At 48.3% G+C, this 21,498-nt stretch overlaps 1 protein-coding gene across 1 annotated transcript in view; it reads left to right on the top strand.

Moving 5' to 3' along the window:
• Nucleotides 1–1,785: 1,785 nt before the first annotated feature.
• TMEM132B (transmembrane protein 132B) overlaps nucleotides 1,786–21,498 on the top strand; it is a 257,287-nt gene continuing 237,574 nt past the window's right edge. The window contains exon 1 of the mRNA XM_054392757.1: nucleotides 1,786–1,870. Coding sequence (XP_054248732.1) covers nucleotides 1,786–1,870 — 85 coding nt within the window. The remainder of the gene's footprint in view (nucleotides 1,871–21,498) is intronic.

Raw genomic sequence — 21,498 nt, 5'->3', positions numbered from 1 at the left:
ACATACTCTGATGTCTCACCATCCTCACTGTAAAGAATTTCTTCCTAATATTCAGTCTAAAGCTTCCCTCCTCAAGCTTAAAGCCTTTCTCTCTCATCCTATCACTACAAGTCCTTGCCAAAAGTCCCTTCCCGGCTTTCTTGTAAGCCCCCTTCAGGTACAGGAAGGCCACCCTAAGATCTCCCCTGAGCCATCTTTTCTCCAGGCTGAACAGCCCCAACTCTCTTACACTGCCCCTACAGGGGAGGTGCTCCAGCCTTCTCAACATCTTTGTGGCCTTCCTCTGGACCCTTTCTAGCAGTTTAATGTCCCTTGTATTCCGGGAGCACCGCAACTGGACACAGTATCCAGGTGGGGTCTCAGGAGAGCAGAGTAGAGGGCCAGAATCACCTCCCTCGTCCTGCTGGACACAGCTGATACAGCCCAGGTAGGCCTTCTGGGCTGCAAGCGCACATTGGTGGCTCATGTTGAGTTTTTCATTAACTGACATCTCCAAGTTCTGCTCCTCCATACCGCTCAGGAGCCACTTCCTCGCCCAGCTTATACTTGTGGGGCCAGTGCTGCCGGGCGGGGTCTGCACAACGCACCCCCCTGCGCGCGCTCCCAGTGGCAGCCGCACACCTCGTTGTGCCTCCGTTCCCACCGCTCACCTCTTGGGATGCTCTCTGCAAACTCCTGCCCTCGTTCCTTCTCACATCCTTCAGGATGCTCTTTGCGTACCCCCTGCGCAGCCCTTTGCAAGCAGCTCTGCACACCTCTTGGGATGCCCTCTTCACGCTCCTCTGTCCACCCTTGCACACCCTCGTGCCAGCTTTTTGCACACCCCTTTGCACCGCCCCGTGCACGCTCCTCTGTCCACCCTTGCACACGCTTGTGCCTGCTCTTAGCGCACCCCCGTGCCGGCTTTTTGCACACCCCTTTGCACCGCCCCGTGCACGCTCCTCTGTCCACCCTTGCACACGCTTGTGCCTGCTCTTAGCGCACCCCCGTGCCAGCTTTTTGCACACCCCTTTGCACCGCCGCGTGCCAGTACTTGCATCCCCCGTGCGCGCGTTTTCGTCCTGCCACTACAGCACTGACGGCGGCGGCCGCGAGGGGGGACCCGCGCTCTTCCCGGCGCTCTGCTGCCGCCAGGGGAACCCCCTCGCGCCCTCCTCCCCAGTCCCGCCGCCTGTTGGGAGGGTACCGACCCGGCCCTCAGCTTCGGGCAAGCCCTAGACCAGCGGGGATGAGAAACTTCTCCGGGCCGCCAACAAGGAGGGGGTAGTGGTGATGTGTGTTTGCGCAGAAAAAGGGCACAAGGGGCATCTATCTGCCCCTACCCCTTGCTCTGTGGTCTCGCTCCGGCTACCGAGAGCCTAGCGTCCAGGTGGTGGCAGCTGCCCCCGCCACACCAAGGCTGCCCCCTCCTCCCCTCAGGTGAGCTAGGCGGCCCCGCCCCAAACCCAGCTGGGCCGTCTGTCCGCGCCGCCGCAACCCCCGGCACAGCGCCCGGCTGCCCCGGGGGAGCGCTGCTGCTGCTGCAGCCGCCGCGGCGGCGGGGGCGGCACCGGTTGCCAGCCCCCCCCGTCCCCCCGGGGCGGCGATGCGGCGGGGGCGGCCGTGAGCGTGGGGCCGGTGGGGAGAGGGGACACCCCTTTTCCTTCCTCCCTCCTCCCTTCTGCGGGGCACCCGGTACCACCGGACGGAGCCGCGGAGCGGGCAGGCGCGGGGGGAGTGGTTAAACGCTCCACCACAACACCCCCCCGCCCCGTTAAGCCGCCCCTCTCCAAATAAATCAGCACCATGACTACTTCTGGGCATGGAACAAAGAGGATGCTCTCCCGGGGCCCCGCGCTGCTCCTGGCGCCGCTGCTGCTCCTGTGCCGAGGTAACCCCGAATCCGCGGCCCCGGGCTTTGGGCTTTATCCCTTTTGTTTATTTATTTATTTATTTATTATTTTAAAAGAAACCATACTTTTCATTATTTTTTTTCTTCCCTTGTTTTGGTTTGTGGCTGTTGCCCCTTACCGGTGTGGCCGCGGAGGGCTGCCGAGCCCCCCGCCCCAGGGCGCTCCGAAGCTCTCTGCACGCCCAGGGATGGGACACACGCAGATTTCTATTTCTTGGGCTTACAAAGTTGTTCCCATCCATCTCTAAAGTCACAGTCCGCGTGCTTCGTCCATAGTTGCCACCCCGAGTGTGTGGCCCCCAGTCTCGGCCCCGCGCGTGTTGCAGGGTCCCGGCCCTCTGCGCGGGGGCTACCCCGCGGCTCCGACCGCTGCCATAGGGTTGTTGCTAGGTTGGGGGGAAAAAGGAAAAATTTGTTTTTTCTGGAGCACTGGGAGGCAGGGAAGGGTCGTAGGGCTTTAGGATTTCCCACGGGGTTCCGGATCCCACCCGACCCCCATCCTTGCTGCCGTTCGTCTCCCCTCACTATCCTCGGAGGAGGGGGAAAAAGATGTACACGAGTTAAATCTCTGGCAAAATAACAACTGTGCCGCTTTCCACGAGCTTAATTATGAGGGGAGTGGGTTTCCCTGGGCTGGCGGGGGGCAGGATCAGGCCCTTAGGTGAGCTGAGCTGGGATTCCTTAACTGTGGCCAGCTGCGAGGCAGCAGCAGCCTGTGGCGTGGGAGAGCGCAGCTGGGAGCATTTCTCTCTCTCTCTCTCTCTCTCTCTTTTTTTCTTTCCTTTTATTTTTTGGTTTGTTTCCCCCCCGACCCCAGCTGAACTCGGGAACAGCTTTTTGGGTCCTGGTTGCTGGTGTTTGCTGGGGAAAAGCTGACTCCCAGGCTGGCAAACCCGAGCTCTGCCCCTGGGAAAGTCTTTGCAGGACTTCTTTCTTGACGCGTTCTCCTTCTCTCCCTGGTAGATGTTGTTCTTAGTAAATAGGGGTTGTTAAAAGCAAATTAATTAAGGTGCATTGGTGCTGAAGTTGCTCAGCGGTTCGTTTGCCTTTGCTGCTGTCGGGACAGTGCTGGTGTTTGGCCGTAGTGCGGAGCCTGGGCTGCTGGGGAGACTTCACTGAGGTTTAGAAATCTGCCAAAATGTGAGCATTTTAGGTGAAAAAGGAGTCAGCTGTGGGAAGGTCAACAGCAGCAGCTGTCGTTTCTGGGGAGGGCACAGGGAATGCATTGTGGTAGGGATGTTTTTCAGTAAAGATCCCTACGGGGATAGTAGGAACAGTTTGCTAAGAGGGAGGCATCAGCCCTGGGGACACACACGATGGACAGAAGGGGGTTCTTGCTCTGCTTACTACAAAGGAGCCCTGCCTGCCCCTGCCCTCCATCTCCCTCCTTCCCCTGGGGTGTGTGCAGCTGTGGGGTCACCTGGAAATCCTGTTAAGCAGAACATGGGGACTGGGTTGCAAGGTGTGGGGTGCAGGGCACAAAGTGGGGTGCAGGTTGTGAGGAGTTGGGCACTGAGCTCTGGTTGCAGGGCATGAGCTGCCTGTGGGTTCATACTGCCCCAGCAGAGCTTTCTGTTCCCTGTGTGATGCGTTGTACTCCCAAAGATCTCCTTTTATTTGAGGAGAGAGTTAAGGGTAGCAAAGGAGCAGGTTTTCTAATTTTTTTTTGTTTTGTTTTTATTGCTTTGACATATTAATGGTAATCTTTTCTCTGATATTCCCCCCTCCCTTCTTTTCCTGTGTGGGTAGCTACCATGGTGAGATTGGGCTGTGGGTGTAATTCTTCCAGTGCTCTGAGCACTTAAACATATGGAAACCCACTTTCAAACAGTTTGTGGCTGCAAACCTGCCATCATACCCACCCCTCTCCCCTGCTCTCCTGATGCCTCCCTGCACACTGCTTTAGGAACTCACTGTGTGCTTTCAGCTCCAGCTGTGGATAATGAATCCATGTCCAGGCTGCTGCACCCCTTTCCTTTCTCAGCAGAGCATAGCCCCCTGCCCTGATCCACCCCTGGTGAGGGCTACACCGACGTCCATGTATGGAGAAGGGGTTTGGGGAAAACCTCTTCTGAAAGAGGTGAGTGGCAGCAGTGCCTAGGAACATTTCCTCTGGGGGCTGTGTAGACCTCCCTGCAGCTCACTGTGCTCCTAGTTGCCTCTTTCCTCTGGATGACAGGGGTTAACGAACCACATCTTGGTTTGGGTTATTGCAGAGGCAGAGACACCTGCATGAGTCATGCGGTGGTGCTGCCATCTCTGCAAAGCTCCCAGCTCACACAGACAGGAATGTTGGGCACTTGCCACTTCTCCCTATTTATTTGCATTTACTGCTTTCCCCCTTGCTGGGGCTGGCTCTGGGCAGGCTGTGTTTTGGGGACCGGGGTGCACCAGGCTGAGTTTCTCCACCCTCTTCAAAGCAGGTAGCATTTGTTCACCTGTCAGGCAGGTCCCTCAAACAGCTTTGTGAAGGTCCAATTAAGAGATCACTCTCCTGTCCCCGGGTCTCTGGCGGTCTGGCTGGTGGCGTGCATGTGGCTGTGAGCAGAGGGTGTGCGTGTGTGTTTGGCAGCCAAGGGTCGCTCACGCCGAGCTTGAGGATGTCTCTTGCTGGCAGCAGGCCCCTGTTTGTTGCTGGCATCTAGGCAGGGGTTTTGGCCGCCTTCCTTGCTGGCAGCAGAGCTGTCTCTGAGGTTAGAGGAATAGGTATCCTGTGAGTGACCTGGATGAATTACCTGAATATTTTGTTTTCCTGCCTGGCACCATGTTGCTCCCTGCAGCACCATGCAGTCTGGAGCAGCCCTGGGAGCATGGGGCTGGCTGCTGGGGGGTGGGGTGGGGTATGACAGCATAGGGATGGGGGTGTGCAAAGCTTATTGAGCAAACCAACGACTTCGGCCCCTGTGAGATGCGCTCAGGCTGTCGCGATCCGTGCGCGAGGAAGGACCTGTGAATTGCTTTTAGGTTGGGGCTCCAGGGAGGTGTGGGTGGAGAGACATTATGCTTATTTTATGATGTGTCCCTGTATCACTCTACATAATATGGAGGCACTTCTTATGCAGGGGCTCTTCAGGAACAAAAATGAAAGACTTGTATTATCTGCTGTGCAATAGATGTGCAGAATGTGGCCGTACAAACTGTTGAAATGTAGGTTATTTTCCCCACGTTAGCACAGATCTCAACATTTCATACAGTGACTGTCCAAACTGATGTGATTTGAGGGATAGTGGGGTGGAGGGAGGAGTCTGAAATTATTTTACTGCCTCTTCCTCCAGCACCCATTAGAGCAATATCTTTCAGATAGTCTGATTTTACTTCCCATCAGTATAAATCTCAAGCAGCTCCTCTGAAGTGGGTGAAGCTGCTCTGGATTTATGCACTGCTGCTGCAATTGGCACTGGGCTCTCTCTGGGAACACAGGAGGCAACTGTGTGACTTGTGCATGGCATTTTTCACTTCAGAAATCTGTCACTGATGCTGCAGCCTCCTTTGAATCTTTGCAGTGGGGAAGTTCACATTGCATACTCTTCTGGGGTTTTGATTATTTTCTTCAATTTGCCAGGCTTGGTTGCAAAGCTCCACTCACTGACACCTGACTTGTTGGCTGATCAATAGAGTCTCTTGAGGTCTGAATGCCAAAACAGTTACATTAAAAAAAAATAAAAATCAATGAAGTGCAATTAATTTGCTGTATTTTATTACTGGGGATGATAGACGCTCCAGGACTTGCTCCAAGACTCTCTCCAAGCCCTGTGTTTAAAGCAGCTTAGCATGGTGAGGAAGGTATGAGCCCAGGAGCAGCTGTAGGTCACAGCAGAGGGTCGCTAAGACTGGGACACAACTTGTGTCTCAGGATGGATTTTGAGATCAAGGATTTATTGATTTATCATATCACATTCATTTATTTAATTGCTGGAACAGATTTGCCATCATGGATTTTTTCAGTCTGAGCCTAGGCAGATGTCTGGTGTGCACAGCATCTGAGCAAGGACTCCTGTCTTTCAAAGAGCCTGGTGAAAGGAGCCTATGTGCCATGCAGCGTGGCAATGTTTTGGGCTATGGAGTTTAGGCTGTGTAGGGTTTTGCCCTTGGTGCCAATGAGATGGAGATTTCTCTGATGGTGACACCACCCTGACTTGAGGTCCTACTGCCTTTCTCTGTAGCTCCTCACAAATGTGATGGTCTCCTGAGCAGCCTGGTTTCCTCATGCTGGCTGCTGTCCCAGGAAGGTCCCTTTGCTGAAAAGTGGAGGAGGGCACAGTAACACAACTCATAGTGTTGGGTTATGACAACTCATGGTACTGCTCTTCCTGGCCACAGTGGTTGAGGGTGAAAAGAAGCAGATGTTTTGCCATAAGGGAGAGGTGGCTTCACCAAGCCCTGTGTCTTGCTCAATGCATGTGGTTATAAGTCTGTCCTGTCTCAGAGGTCCTCCTTGACTGGGAAACAAAGGGGAAGTGGCAGTCTGCTGCCTCCTATGGGAAGAGCAGGCAAAACTAAAATGTTCTGGCCTTAATAAACCTCCCAGTGACTGAGAAGCCAGACCACTGAAATAAATACTGTCAGCTCAGCAAATTAAATTCTCTGAACTTGATTTCCCCCTTCTCCCCCTGCCTAAACGTAACTAGTGCTTGTTAATGACAAGCAGTGACTTGATTTGCTGGCACAGCATTAGCAGTTACCCCTGTCGGTGGCTCAGCTGATGTGCTGGCACGCCGTGGTGGCAGAGGCGCTTTCCCGACTGCCGCTGTCAAATCCTCTCGCGTTAAGTGCCGTGGAGGCTGAGGAGTGTGAGTTACCATGTGGTGCTCTAGATGTCGTGGAAGATGCTCCGATTTCATGCTGTCAGGAGTTTCCCAGCTGGCACTTCAGAAGAGAAAGCTTTTCCCCTGTGAGGGTGGGCAGGCAGGAACTAAAAGCAAAGAGGGTCCCTGAGATAACTTACAGGGCTGGACAGAGCTTGCTCCGTGTTTGGCTTTCCATGGGTGTTTCCATTCTCCATCCGCTGCAGACACTCCAGGCATCACGTGCAAATTCAGTGTGGAAGAAGTTTCCTGTTTGCACAGGACCTTGAGTGATGAGCTTGAGTTTCAGGTGCAATGTAAATATTAACGTTCCTTCCCCGCTCTCCAGATATTCTCTTGCAGCACCCTTCAGCTTTTCTTGGTTTACATAAACGTGTTTGTTTCTGACAGCATTCAGAAAGCTTCATGAATTTATGATGTGCTCCAGATTCAAGCATACTTTCTTTTTTTTTTCTTTATTTTGTTTTTTCTTTCAAATTTTCTTTTCTGAAATGTTCTCTTCTCAAATTTTGGTGATAAAATGGCAAAAAAAACCCCAAACAGCGTATTTCAGCAGGCTATTGAGAGGCAAGGTAAACACCATCTTTCATGGAAAATCAGTTTGCTCAAACTCAAAAGCAGCCCAACCTCCCCACTTGATCAATTTGCCTGTCATAGGAGATGATTTTAAAAGTGGCGATTACATCTGATCTCCGCTCTTGCAACTTCAAGCAAGGAGAGAAAAATGAAGTGTAGCATTTCATTTTTAATTCTGTTTTTTTCTGATTTTTTTTTTTTTTCCCTCTGATGATAGTGGTGGTAGTCAGGGGTGAAGCAGAGGGGTGCCCTGAAGGGGTGAAGAATAGACAGGAGCACTGGGGGTTTCCACGAGGCTGCCATCTGCTGAGTAGGCTAATTGGAAACTGTGTGTAAATCAGCTCTGCTCATCTTGCCATGCCTGCACCAACTGGTCCCAGAGAGTTGCTCCACCCCATTGCTTTTCCTGTGGTGGAGGAGGAGACTAGCAATGGCAGAAAGATGAATTTCCAGTGACAGAGATGCTAACTCTTGGGGAGAGGATGTTTGGGGCTCTGCAATTGCATGGTCATGTCCTCCTGCCCCAAGGTAAGCATGCTGCCCTTAGGTTAATGACTGTGAAGGGGCCAGAGAGATGGTTATGGGGAAGGAATGGTGTAAAAGCACCTGTGTTAGGCAGATCTGGCTTGACATCAATGGCAGTGCCACTAAACTGCCCTGTCCCTCAAATCAAAGCTGGAAAAGCCCCACTGATGCAATTCAGACTGGGGCTAAATGAAGCATCAGGGACTAAACCACTTATTCTGGCCAAGCCAAGGGACTCAGGAAGCTCCAAAGATGGTATTCCCACTGAATGGTGTGGGAGATGGTGCTTCTGGCCAAGCAGCTGTCCCTACCCTTAGCCCATTTCTCTGCACTGGGGTAACATGCCTTAAATATTCAATATTGGGAGAGTTTGGTCATGGGCTGAGTGAGCTCTGGAGGAAATCACTTGGAAAGCAAAAGCATTTCTGCTAGAGAGGGGGGAAATGTCATCCTCATTACCCAAGAAATAAACTCCTTCAGAAGATTAAATTAGAGGTGCAAATATCTTTGGGGGTTTTGTGTTTTGCTTGTGTGGGAACATTTCAAAAGCAGATGGCAAAGCCGGGATTGATTTCCTGTTGAGTGCAGAGGGCTGGTGCACAGGACCTTATCAGCTTGTGGGCCCTCTAATAAACCTGCCAGCAGGTGATGTAAATCTAGTTTTTCTGATTGGGAGACTAGGGGAGGGATACAGGGTTTATGTTACTTACGAAATTTATGGGCAATGTTAGATTTTTAAACTGCAGGAATGATCAAGGCATGGCTCTGTAGCACTGGAGACCTTTATTCCTTTCATAAAGGACCTTCCTGTAGTCAGGAAAAACGAGTGGTTTTACATTATTTAGCACTTGGGCTGCCAAAGCCAGCGGCTTGTGTGAGTGACAGACACAGCTATTTTGTATCTCAATTTAGGAGTTGTTGTCAATTAGCCACAGCTTTTGCTTATCTGCAAGACCTTTGCCACCTTGGGGAAGGAGGGCTGCTTAATGGATGCTGCAGCTCTTGAAACAAACATTTCTGCTGCAGTGCAAAAAAAAGATGAAACTTACACCAAAAAAAGACAGAGTCCATGCACTCTAAAAGGGAACCCTTGAGCAGATGGAGCAGGTTTCTATGCAACAAGCAGCAGTTAGAAACTCAGCATATAGTCAGTAGCTGATGACTGTCTTTGGTACCCAAATTTTTGATGGAAAAAGGAACAAGTCCAAGATGAGTTTTAGAAGGAGTTGCTCTGGATGTGTGCACAGGGCACGTCCCTGGCTGGTATGAGTGCTTGGCGTGGTGAGAGATAACAGCCATCAGCCCTCAATGTCTGACTTTGAGGGGCTAGGGCAGTCTGAAATGTCAATGGAGGTTTTGAAAGGCACTTAGAGAGCTGGGGGTAGAAGACCAATAAATACAGAAAGTCTGATTGTCTTCCATTGAGTGCAAAAAGGACACAACTCCGAGCTGTACAATGGAGCTGGCTTTTAAAATGCTGCAGCAGAGGCATCTTGAGAGGATGGTAAAAGCTCTCTGGAAGCAGCGAAGCTGTGTCAGGGCAAGCATGAGGCCAGCTTGCCCCAGGCATCCCCAAATCCTGGGGATTAGAGCTGGAAAGTTGGTGAATATAAGCTGCCTTTCCCATCTCTGGTGGCTGTTCAGTACAGCCTGTTCCTGCGCGTGGCTGAGTTTCAGTGATGCAGGCAGCAGGACTTCTGCTGCTTCCCTTGGCAGAGTGTTTCACAGCCTATTAGACCTCTGCCATATTCCGCCTACGGTTTTTCTTCTCTGCTTTGTTCCATCGTTTATTGGATGACCTGAATCCACAACTTTCCATCCTTATCACCCATCCAAAACCGAACCCAGGCGGATCTGCAAAACAAGGACAAATGGTGAAAGAGTGAGTGGGAAATGCTTAGAAGGACGAGCTGGGCCTGGCATGTAAATACACTTACAGTTGGGGGTGCTTTGGAGAATAAAGGGCAAGGACTTGAAATGCACATGGTGATGAGCCATAGATTATGCTCTGGAAGTACTCAGAAGGCAGTTACAGTCTCACTAATTCATCTCCCACTAAGACATTCTCCTCCAAGGTGTTTGGAAATAATGGAGTAGCTTAGTTACTAACATTATTAAATCCTCATCTCTGACAGCTATGAGAATTAATATACAAAGGTTTTCTCCTATTTTTTCTTTTTAAATGCAGCTCAGTTACTCATTTTCTGTCTTTTGCTTAGGAGTAGCCCATTGAAAGTTATTAGCGTGAGTATTGGTACAAAAACAGGCTCACCTCCATAAAAGAAGAAACAAGCAAGAGAAAATCAGAAGAATTTTATTGCAATCGAGGCATTTTTTTTGTTTCAAACATTGTTCATCATTCACCCATCTGTATTTCTCAAAGTGCTTTAGAGAAGAGAGTGGGCACCATAGAAGATATGGTCTGTGCTCTCCCATTGTCCCCATGATGAGAAACAGCACAGCAGTCCCATGCTTGAAGCCCTGCTGGCAGGAAGAGCAGAAGTCCTGGGTGAAGCTGGGCTCTGGGGGTATTTTTTGGAGACAATTGATTTTGGTTTTTGCTGCTGCTCTTTGAGGAGGGAAGCTGACCTTGGATGGCATGTTGGTGAGGTGACATGGACAGTCTGTTGGCCTTGGTGTATTAAGTGCTCCTTGGTGTCTCCTCCATGTCTCAGCCCTGGCTTGATTTAGTGGGCAAGCTGTTTGACATCTCCAAGCCCCATCCTGGGTACTGCTGAGGCATGTGAATTGGTGTTTGGGCTCTCTCAGGATGCCCCAGACTTTGTATTGTAAGACTGAGTGCTGTGAATTATGTTAGGGAAGGGCTAAATTAACTCCTTTTGCTGAGTGTAAGTTGCACCAGTCTGTTGAAACTGTCAAGCAAGTCTTAAGCAGAAATTTATTGCTAAAATTAAAGACTCTACAAAGCAGAGCCCAGCCCATGGTGCCCACTCTTTCATCTTTGGTGTGACAGGCAGCCCATGGTGAGTGGGGGACATCTCTTCATGGATTGCACTGAGGAGCTGTTGTTCAGATGCACCCTTTTAAACCCCAAATGTCTGTGTTGTATGCCTGATTTCACCAAACTCTTCCATATTTGCAACACTATTAGTGTTGTAATGAGATTACTGATGTCTACTGTAAGCCCACAGGGATGTGGGCATTTGAGTATCAATGCCTGGTTGCAACTTCAGCTGTATCTTATCAAAGCACCCTGCTCATCCATGGTTAAAACATCTTCCTCCCTTTCCCTGAGCATATTGCAGCCCAACACATTACATGCATTAGAAGGCTTTATTACCTTTAGCCAAATAAAAAGGGAAAGTCAAAGACAAGTTATTGGCTTGGTTCTTACACCAACCAGAAAACTTTCAGATGGTTCCCCAAACTCCCCTAGGCTCTCTGTTCCCACACCTTCTTGCTTGCCGCACTGCAGTCCCCACTAGCCTTGCCATGGCTGTTGGTGCCAATAATGCCAGGTCCAAGTGTCTGTCAGCAGCTGTGCTCCCCATGTTCCCTGGCAAGGGCCTTGCCCACAAGATGCCTGCACATGCCCCAGCAATGAGCCTCGTTTAACATGAGCAGTTCTTTGGTCATGGCTCAAGAGCCCTCAGCCCTCCTACATGCCTGTAGTCTGATGTGCTTAAAAAGTTGCTGTAAACTGCAGCTCTCCCAGCTGCTCCCAGTTCATGGCCAAAGCTGAGCCCCAGCTGAAGGTTAGGTGAGGAGGGGGACTGTAGCTGGCCAAGCTGTATCAAGCCTGTATTGCTGATGTTTTAGCTGGCTGTGAGGACCCATGTCTGAAGCAACGACCATGGTGGGACTGGCTGTTGGGAGCAAAGGGCTGAGAGCAGGAGCAGCCCAAGCTCTAATGGGCATCTGTCAAAATTCTTGTCTCAGGTGTGCAGGGTCTGGGAATTGCTGTGTCAGATTCCAGTCTGTTGGACTTCATCTGAGTTATTATCTCCAAAACACAGTTATTTCCCTGAATGGCAGCCTCCTATTGAAAATCATTTCTTTCAGCAGGGCACTTGCATTTATTTACTGCACAGCTTCTCCCATTAGTATAATCATTACTCCTTGGACTGGGTTTGAATTCAGAGCATCCCACTGTGGTACTTAAAGAATTAATTACAGCAATGAAAGAATTCCTCTAAAGACTTCTATGAATTGGTCTGGTTGAAGTGTTTTAGCTTTGCTTCAATTGGTGCAGCTCTTGTCAAAGGATTGTGAGAAAATGCATGGGTCAGTGATTTAGATTAGGCAAATTACGTTAGAAAAATTGATTTGATTTAGAAAGTGAGCTTTCAGATCACAGGGAATTGCCTGCTGCTTTCTCTGTTGTGCTGCTTCTCCCTGAAGATGAGCAGAGGCAGATAATTCAGGGTTAAAGTAAGTGGCTATTGTAAAAGATTTGTCTGAGAGCAGATGAGAGATGGGTTGACACATCTTTAGATAAACTATTATTGACCCATATATTGCTATCTGTGCATCAGCTGGAGATAGGGGTGGATGTGATGACTTGCAAACAGCACTCATAGGCAGTTTGTGTGGCTTGCTAAAGAACTGGATCCTTATGTTTAGATTTGGGTTTGTATTTTCCCCCCCAGAAATAGCATTTCTGCACGGCATACCTTCAGAGCTGGCGTGGATCTGGGAACGTGTACTGTGTGGAAGCCTTTACCAGCCTTCCATGGCTCTGTGCTTAGTCATTCCTGGGGCTGGGAGTTTGCTTTTCATGGGGGTTTTTTACTTCCTTGAATCAAACTGTGTTTCCTCCCGTCCCTCATCCTCGTCTTAAAGGGACTGCAGTCTCTGGGCTGCAGTGGGAAGATGCCCAACAGCAGGCAGAGCAGGCAGTGTCTGCTAGGAGGACCAGTTCCTAAAAGGCACCCTCTGAATGAACAGTTCCCTTCCCTGCACAATGAGGAGTTTCTTCCAAGTTCTTCTCCCAGCCAGCTGTGTTTTGCCTGTGAGAATGATGGGTTGTGAATACAATGGCTGCTGGCTAGAGATCCAAAACGCTCGTGACCCTTCATGAGTCTCTGCTGTGAATGGGCTCACTGGGTTTGTCAGGGTAGCAGGGGTGGAGTTTGGCAGCAAGAGTTTCAGTTTTTGCTTTGTAAATTTTTTTTAAAAAAATAGTTAAGGAGCCTGGTTTTGTTTGCTGTGGTTTTTTTTTTTTTTTTATTTCCTTGTCACCTTGTGGGATGCTTTAACTTCCAGCTTGTTTACTGGGATGCTGAAGAGATCTCATTTTTGATCTGGCCAGTGTTGGTGTTTCTCTCTGTAGCACCATCTCTCTTGGCATGAGAATCCAGGTGTAGGGCTCTGGTGTGCCTGTGCCATTCCCTTTGCCCTGGCATGGGCACAAAAGGGGTGCAGGGCTCTAGTGGTGCATCCTTCAGCTCAGAGGGTGCATGTGCATCCCTGTGCCTTGCAGAGAATCTCTTCCATATATCCCAGCCTCAGGCTAGGAAGTGAGCTGGTGAGTGCAAAGAGAAATGATGCTGGGGAGTGCTGGACCGAAGGCTCTCACCAGCAGCTGAATTCAGCACTGGAAAAAAAAATGTTGCAGAAGTAGCAATCCATCTGTCCACTTGGTGGGGAAACCTAAGATTATTTCACAGTAATCAGCCCCCTGGTGTTATAAAAAAAAACCCCAAAATACTGCAGGTTTTTTGCTTTAATGTGGATAACTGGCAAAACCCAAAGCACATTACTGTGGTCAGAATTTGCAGGGCTTGTTTTCTCTCCTTTTTGACATACAGAAGCTGTATCAAACTAAAAAACACCTGTGGTTTTTAGGTACTATGTATTTGCTGTAACATTTTGGAGGCATTCTTTCCTCTCTGAACCTCTAGTTAATTACCAGCAGAGTTATTGGCAAGTGAATGCTTTCCTTTGCCGCAGGAATGGAAGTGAATGTTGTCATCATCAGAGATCTCACAGCAATACATTCTCAAGGTGATGTATTATGCAGGTGTGTTGCCATGCTATAGTTGCTTGGCTGTATCAGTGTCTCTATCAAACCCCATAATATTCAGGGACTTCAATCTGGTTGTGAAAACTTGCTTCAGGCACTACCTCAGATCACAAAGTCCAGGATTGTGTGTTTGGTTTGTACATTTTTTTTTTTCTTAATGTAACCTAACTTTTCCCCCCCATGCATTTACTCTTTTTCCTTTCCCCTTGACTGTAAGGACATAGAGGAAACAGGCTCTGAAGGCACTGCATGATTCTTGCTTATGTGAATTGAGTTGGAGGAAGGTGGTAAAGATTTCTGCCTCTGTGAGTTGAAACAGCCATCCAGATTAAAAGAAGGGTTACAAGCAGTGCAGTTTGAATGTAGTGAGCTGGAAGGTGTTTATAGAGAGCCCTTGTTGCAAGAAGCTGCTTGGGAGAGGTGCTCAGGGTGGGAATTTCGGAGCCAGGTGCAGGTGGCATGTCCCAGCTGCCCCTGGAGGGATGCACGCACTGTCCTCAGCCAAGGCTGAGCCACTTTGGCCTGTGCTGCTGGCTTGGCCCAACATCTGGGGGGCTGGGACTCTGGGCAACAGAGCTGGACACTGAGCACACAAGCGAGATGAAGTGGGCTTTGCTTTGGGACTGGAATTGTTGAATTGCAGCAGATGCTTTGCTGCTACACAACAATTTGTAATTAAAACACAACTTTTCATCCTGATTAGATTAAGCAGTTAAATTCATTTGCAATATTCTTCCCCCCCCCCCTGCCCCGCATTGTGTAATTAGCAACGTATGATGCTTACATTAGCTCAATTAAAAGTTATAATGATTAATTTGCACATCAAAGCCTCCCCATGAATCAACTGGTACGGCACACCAGAGTGAGCTCAATTATGGTTTGGTCGTGCGAAGTGCCCTTGTGAACACATTCCCTGCCTGCTTCTGGGGTGTGATGGTAGTGGTGTGATGGATGTTCCTGTGCAGCAGTTCCCAGTGTTTTGGTCCCTCTGCAAGTCAACAGTAGCTGTGTGCCTTAAGTCGCTTGATAAGAGGTTGAAGCTTGCCACAATGTGGCAGTTCTTTCCTGGTGAGGCATCCCAAATCATCTGCCTGACCACGCATGTGGGAACACTTAAAAGTAATCAAGTTAAGTCTGCTGGTGGTACTTTTTGTTGCTTTGTGAATATAAGCATCATTCCAAAGTGTTTTGGCCAAATTCTGAATGCTTTATCCAGGATAATCTTTGATGAACATGAGTTTAGGACAAACCCTAAAGGCTTGGTAAGTCAGATTGGAGCCCTGCCTAGTAGAGCCTCGTTCAAGCACTCTAAAACCAGCAAGAAAACTAGTGTAAGATAATTTTAATGAATGATTTTTTTTCCTTTCTTCTATAGTCATAATGTTGTCTTTCTTTCCACCTTCTGCTGAGCTGTGAAAATACTCTGAAATGATATTTTGGATTTGACTGAAAAGCACACCCTTGTCAACAATATTTTTTCTATTGTTCATCAGAGACAGGCTTCGTAACGAAAGAGATCCGTGTTGGAAAAGTACATCAGCTGCAAACAGTTTATTCAAAGTCTTCTCAAATAGCAGGGATGGTTTATGAGTTCCTGTTCCAGCTGGAGATGAAATGCAGGATGTGGCTTCTAATCTTCCAGAGAAGTGGACAGGGCAGGGTGTAATAATGTATTGCCATCTTCACAAAAGATGGATTTTTATATTAAAGGTTCCTGTGGAAAAAAGGTCTGGTGGTGTTAAAATATTTAGGTATTCTTTAAGTTACTGTATGAGGGTGCCATCCCTTCCCTAGAGCACTGTGGGGGGCTTGTGGAGATGTAAGGGAGTGGAAAATGAACTCCTACCTTTTGTAAGCCTGTCTGTGTGCACGCACACGTGCTGGCCTTCAATGGGGAGGGTGTTAAATGTTTCACTTCTCCAGCCATCAGTTTCAATTGAATTTCATAAGCCATTAAAGTTCTCTGCTGCTTCCTTTGCTGTTCCACTTACGTGAGCTCCAGCCATTTAGCTGCAGGTCCTGGGGCATGATTGCTCTGTGGAGCAGCAAAAGTAAATTGGTTCCTGATGTAGAATCTTTTTTTTCTTTTATATGTATATTATTTATTTTATTATTTTTTTCAATGTCTCTAACTCACTGTGAGTGATGCTGGGCTGATGATGTGAATCTTCAAGCTTGTCTCTTTTTTTTTTTTTTTTTTTTGGTCCACTTCTGGATTCCTCCCCCCAACAGCATCACTCTAACAAAGCTATTGTGCCTGTCTTGAATGGCAAAGTCTTACATGTAGAGGAAGTGGATTCCTTTTTTTTGTATATACTTATCTTTAGAGTCATGGTGGAAAGATTTGGCTGAGGGTTGGAGTTTTCTCCCTGTAGATTTGAAATGTTTAGGAGAAGGACACTTACTGAGGTCAAAGAAGGTCTTCTGGCACTCCTCTGACTGGCAGTGTGGCTAATAATGAAAAGGCAATAATTTCTCCTTCTCCCACTTCTCAGGATAAACTCCTGGTTAAGATCTCTGCTCACAAGTAGTTGCACATGACCCTCAAACAGAGATCAATCCATAGCACTCAGCCTTTAAACAGATGATTTGATCTTTTCTGCTGGTTTGTTTTGCATTGGTGAATGCCTTTGTGGCCAGTCTGAGGCTAAACTTGACAAAGTTTATATGGAGGCTGAGCAGGTTGATTATGTGGGAAGTAAAACTGGGTAAGTGATTTTGCTGCTTCAGAAAGTAGTTCCCATGGTGGGAGCTGAGCAGTGGGGATGCAGCAGAACCATGCTGCTGTAGTCCACTGGTAGAACTATTCTGCACAGCATAAAGCTAAAGAATTTGCCTAAATCCAGAATGAATGGGAAAAGGATTAATTTTCATTTGCCATGAGATGTAAAATAGCTCAAACATCTTCTGAAATGAGTATGAGTGGCTGCTGAGTCCTGCTGGGCAGGAGGAGCTCATGGCTGAGCATTCCTCCTTGAGCTGCCCCTGCAGGTTGATGAGCAGTGGGAGGTGTCCACCAGGATTTCTCTTTTTTTCTTTCTTTCCTTGGTTCTGTGGCAGTGGGTGTGAGGCTGTACTGCCATATTTTGCATCTCTCCTCTAGTAGCCAAACGGTGCTGTGCAACCTGCCAGCTTGGGTTTGCAATAGCTTCGTGGGGGGACTGAGCTGGCTACCCATCCCACATACTCTGCACTCTGCCTTCCCACAGCATTAACCTGCCATCCTTTCCAACAAGGCCAGGCATAAAAGATTAGGCTGAGCTTGTAATCCTTGTCTGAGGATAACTGCAGTGGTTTCACTCCTTTTTCTTTCTTTAACGCTGCTAATTGGCGCTCTCAGCTTCAGCTCCAGCTTAATGAAGGCTGCTGCCTGGGAATCATTGCAAACAGTTATGGAAATGTGTTTAAACGCTCACAGATCTGTTGTACTCTTCTCTTTATGGGCTGATTCCTTCAAAAAGGATAAATGTGCCCTGAGTCCCCACATGGAAGCCTTTCCATCAGCCCTGCAGTGGGGCTCTGGGCACCTCTGCAGCAAAGAGGGTAGTGCTAATGCCATGAAGATGCCCAGCTCTGCTGCACCTGGTGTGTTGAGGAGGCACCATTCTCAGTCTGTTTGGGGCCAGATGGGGCCTTTGGATAATGGGCATTAATAAGACCATCCAACTTCCCTCCTGCCCAGGGAAGGAGAGCATCTCTTCTCCTCTGACCTAAGCATCAGTCACTTAAGCCAATGCCCCTGTTAAATCATCAGTGCTGCTAACTGGATGCTAATGCAATGTCTCTTGTGGCCCTTGCTAATTCCATGGCTGCACTTCTGGTTTTGGTCTGCCTGGCAATCAGTGAATGTCTTTGTCGTTCATGATGGGGACCCTGCATCTGCACAGAGACAGAGAAGGTTTCAGCTGTGTCTGTGCTAAAAGCAAAGGAAAATAATCACTTGATTTTTTTTTTTTTTTTCCCCCTCATCATAGTTGTTGGCTGTGGCCATACATTGCTCAGGTTTGGAGATGTGTGAGCCAGTCCTGGTGGTCCTGGGGGAGTTTGGATGAGGCTTCATGGTTTCTCCCGAGACAAAGAAGCATCATCCAGTTGGACATACGGTCTCATAAGCCAGGCCAATTAATTTTGCTCCAGGCATGAAGCCAGCAGTGGTAGGAAGCAATGATGAATAGCCAGGCCATTGCTTCCTCCTCTGAGAGAGCATTTTGGGAGGTCAGAAGGCATCATGGTGGGTGTGTTCCCAGAACAGTTTGCAGCTCATTTCTGTTGGTGATAGACGGAGCTGGCCAAGGTGCTGCTTCCATGAAGTGTCCTCTGATGATGACACCTGAAGTTCATTGGCTTTCAATGCCTCTTTAAAAGCTGGATCTCCACCAAAGTTATTCTGCTGTTACTGTGAGACCCCAGGGTGGTGACTCTGTGCCCTTGGGCTGATGTAATTTGGGGTATTTTTTTGAAAGCCTCATCTGGTGCTACTCAGGGGTCAGCCATGGGAATGCTGTGCTGACCAGGGGTGTCTGGAGGTTGTCACCCTGTGGTGTGCTTGCTTTGGCTCATCCAAAACAAGCTGCAGGTCCTCAAGCAGGCATGTGGATCTCTGTGAGTTGTTGGCAGCTTTAATCAGAAAAACTGGATGGAGCATCAGCTTATCCTCTTATCCCAGGAGGTGGTTGCTTAAGGCTGACAATGAGGGTTAGGACCTACATTGGCCCTTACATTTTATCTAGTCTTTCACTGGCAGGAAATGCAAAATCCTTCCCAACCCCCAAAGGGGAGATCTTTGGGGCTCATGGTTTTCTGCACCCTGGCTCTTGCTTTAAGGGAGGACTAGGTCCTTTTTTTTTTTTTTTTTTTTTTTTGTGAAAGAGACCCTTCACTCTGAAGCCTTCCAAGTAGGGATTTCCTAGGTGCTGGGTGGATGTTTTTCTGCCTTTCTGTTGGCAGGCAAAAGGACTCTGAACACTGCTGGTGAAAGGAGGCAACCAAGCGAAAATACAACAGCCACCTAAAAAAAAACAAACCAAGACAAAACCCACAAAACCAACAAACCAGCCAACCAAACCCAAAACAAAAGAGACAGAGAGATATTATGTATGTATGGAGGTAAAAATTGTCCAGACTGTCTCAGTGGTTGCTGATGACTCCAGGTACATGGAGCTTGAAGACCAAGAGAAAGCCCAGGGCCTCCTGAATGTCGCTGCAAAAGTAAAACAAGTTTTTGTGTTTAAAGAACAATGTGAATGTTGTTTATTTTTGCTCCTAATTAGAAGAGAGATGTGAGTGGTCCAATTCCCATGTTTTAAGAGCAACATTCAGCCAAAAAAAGGTAGACAGAGAAGATGAGAAGGACTGCTACAAGCCAAAAGCAGCAAACCTATGAAGCAGAGCTAGAGACAGCTTTAAAGCTATGGACATAATTGCCTGAGGATTCTGCCAAGGAACCAGATGCTGTAAATGAAAGAATAACTTCCATGGCTTGGCATCTGCCTGCGATCCAGGCAGGGCAGAGGAGGAGGAGGGAAACTGCATGGAGGAGGGATGAGCAATGGAGGAGAGTTAGTCTGTTGGAAAGAGGAGAGGTGATGGTCCATGTGTCTGTCTTCTGGGCTGCTTGACCCTGCTCTACGTGATTGGTGTCAGCATTACGTGATTCATTGGCTACTGGGAAAATCCAGATGTTGCAGCAGCTCAAGCAGCTGGTGGTAAATAAAGATGATGTGGCTGGGCTGAATTCTGAACCTTCTGGGACCCATTTCTGCCCAGAACTCTGCAGAGCAGTCAGCTTTCCACGCATGGACAAGCTCAGTTGATTTTTAAAATAAGCGGCTACATGTGACTTGTCTGAGGTCACATCACACTTGGCAGTGCTCTAGGTTTGAAACCCAAACTGTAAAGTTCCTGTTGTTTTTCCTTCCCAATTTACTTTTGCAATTACTGTTAAAATCATTGCAGTCCTAGCAAAGGTAAACAGCTGGGTTTGACATAATCAGTTCATAACCAGTATCCACCACTTACGTGGTACAGAAGCCCTGTAACACAATATATCACTGAAGCTACATCTTAAGGAAAAAATATAAAAAGCCTTTATGGGAGGGGACCAGAATATCAGCTGGGATTCTCCTGCAATAAGGACATGTGGGTAAGGACATCAGCATTTGCAATAGCAACATAGTCTCCTTGCTGCTTGGGTTTGAACTAAACAGCCCAGAAATGTGGCAATGAGAGCTCTGTGCATGGGACATCTTCTGACCAGCCATGCAGGTGGTGCTGCCCAGTGTGCCTTTCCCAGCTGGGGAAATCCAGCCAGGGAACAGTGACTGGAGGTAGGAGGGAAAGCTCATGCAGTTTCAAGAAGCAAGGTCAAGGAGGATAGCACCAATTTTCAAGCCAGGGAAGGTGAAGAGCTTTGTTCATGGGTTTTTGATAGCCTTTTGTTTTCTACTCGTTTGGCTTTGATGGAGAAGCGGAGAAGAGGTTCAGAGTGCTCCTTGGGCACCCTGAGATGAGAGGAGGTGGGAGTGGGATAAAGAGCTTGGGGCTGGTGAACATTCCACCCCAAGGAGGCTGGAAGAGAGTGAAGGAAAGTGGAGGTGTCTGGGGGTGAATGCAGCCCCTGCCTCTGCATGCTGCTGGCAGGCTGCTGCATGTGCATCCATGTTTGTAAGGAGTTGTAGATTCTTTGCCTCAAAACTGCAAAGTATTCTTGCAAGGAGGGGTGGGGGAGAGGCCTTTGTATTGCCACAGCTTGGGGACACAGTTGTGTGCAAGTCAAATAGCCACATCATATTGAGTGCTGAATGACTCTGCTTATTAATATAATAAACCAGAGGAACACGCTGTCACAGCAGGCTCTACGGCGAGAATCCAGGGGGTTATTCTAGCTGAGGCGGCATTAAATCTTTGTCTCCTGCAAATTGCACCCTGGAGGTCTGGGCTGGAGGGTAGGAGGGTAGGAACATTTAACAAGGACTTGCAGGAGCGTTGTGGTTTGTTTATTTATTTATTTATTTTTTAATGCACGTCGTGGTCTCCAGAAGAGTGCTTTGCTGTCTGAGGGTTTTATATCTTGCTCATCACTGTAGTAAGTTCCTTAGGCATGAAAAGGAGCATAGCACTTTCTCTTTTATTTTTTTACCTTCATTCTTTAGTTTCAAGATGAAATTGTCTCTACTGTGACATGGATACAGGAGCTTTTCTTGAAGTGTACTATATGAAACCATGCTGCTATCCTCTGCCTTGGAAGCTGGGAAGTGTATGTATGTTCTGTATACATACATATACACTGTAGAGAAACAGGTGTTTGAGGGTATATATATTTATTCCCTCCCTCCCCCCTTTTTTTTTTTTTCTCTCTGTGATAACACAGGATTTTCTCATCTTTTTAACAAAAACTGAGTGTTTGTCAGGTGATGGAAAAATCAAATCTGCCCTGGGGTCCCCTGATGAGGTCACAGCCCTTATCTGCTATCAGCAGTTCGAGGGCAATAGTGTTCCTCTCCCATACCCTTTGGAGAAGACCTTGACCTAGGATTGGTTAATCCTGACAGCCTGGCTGCATCCTTCAGAGCTCAGGAAGTCTCTGAATTCACAGAGAGACATTTGTGGCTGCAGACAGCCTAATCATCAGGGGCTGTCCTCTGTGGACAGGGCTATCCAAGGAGGCTCTAGTCCCAGCTAGGAAAGGAGAGGAAAACAAAAGATGGATCTCCCAG

This window comes from Indicator indicator, chromosome 26 (genome assembly GCF_027791375.1).
Source record: "Indicator indicator isolate 239-I01 chromosome 26, UM_Iind_1.1, whole genome shotgun sequence".
Classification (NCBI taxonomy): domain Eukaryota; kingdom Metazoa; phylum Chordata; class Aves; order Piciformes; family Indicatoridae; genus Indicator; species Indicator indicator.
The sequence above is the reverse complement of the archived record's forward strand: the minus strand, read 5'-3'. Positions and strand labels throughout refer to the sequence as shown.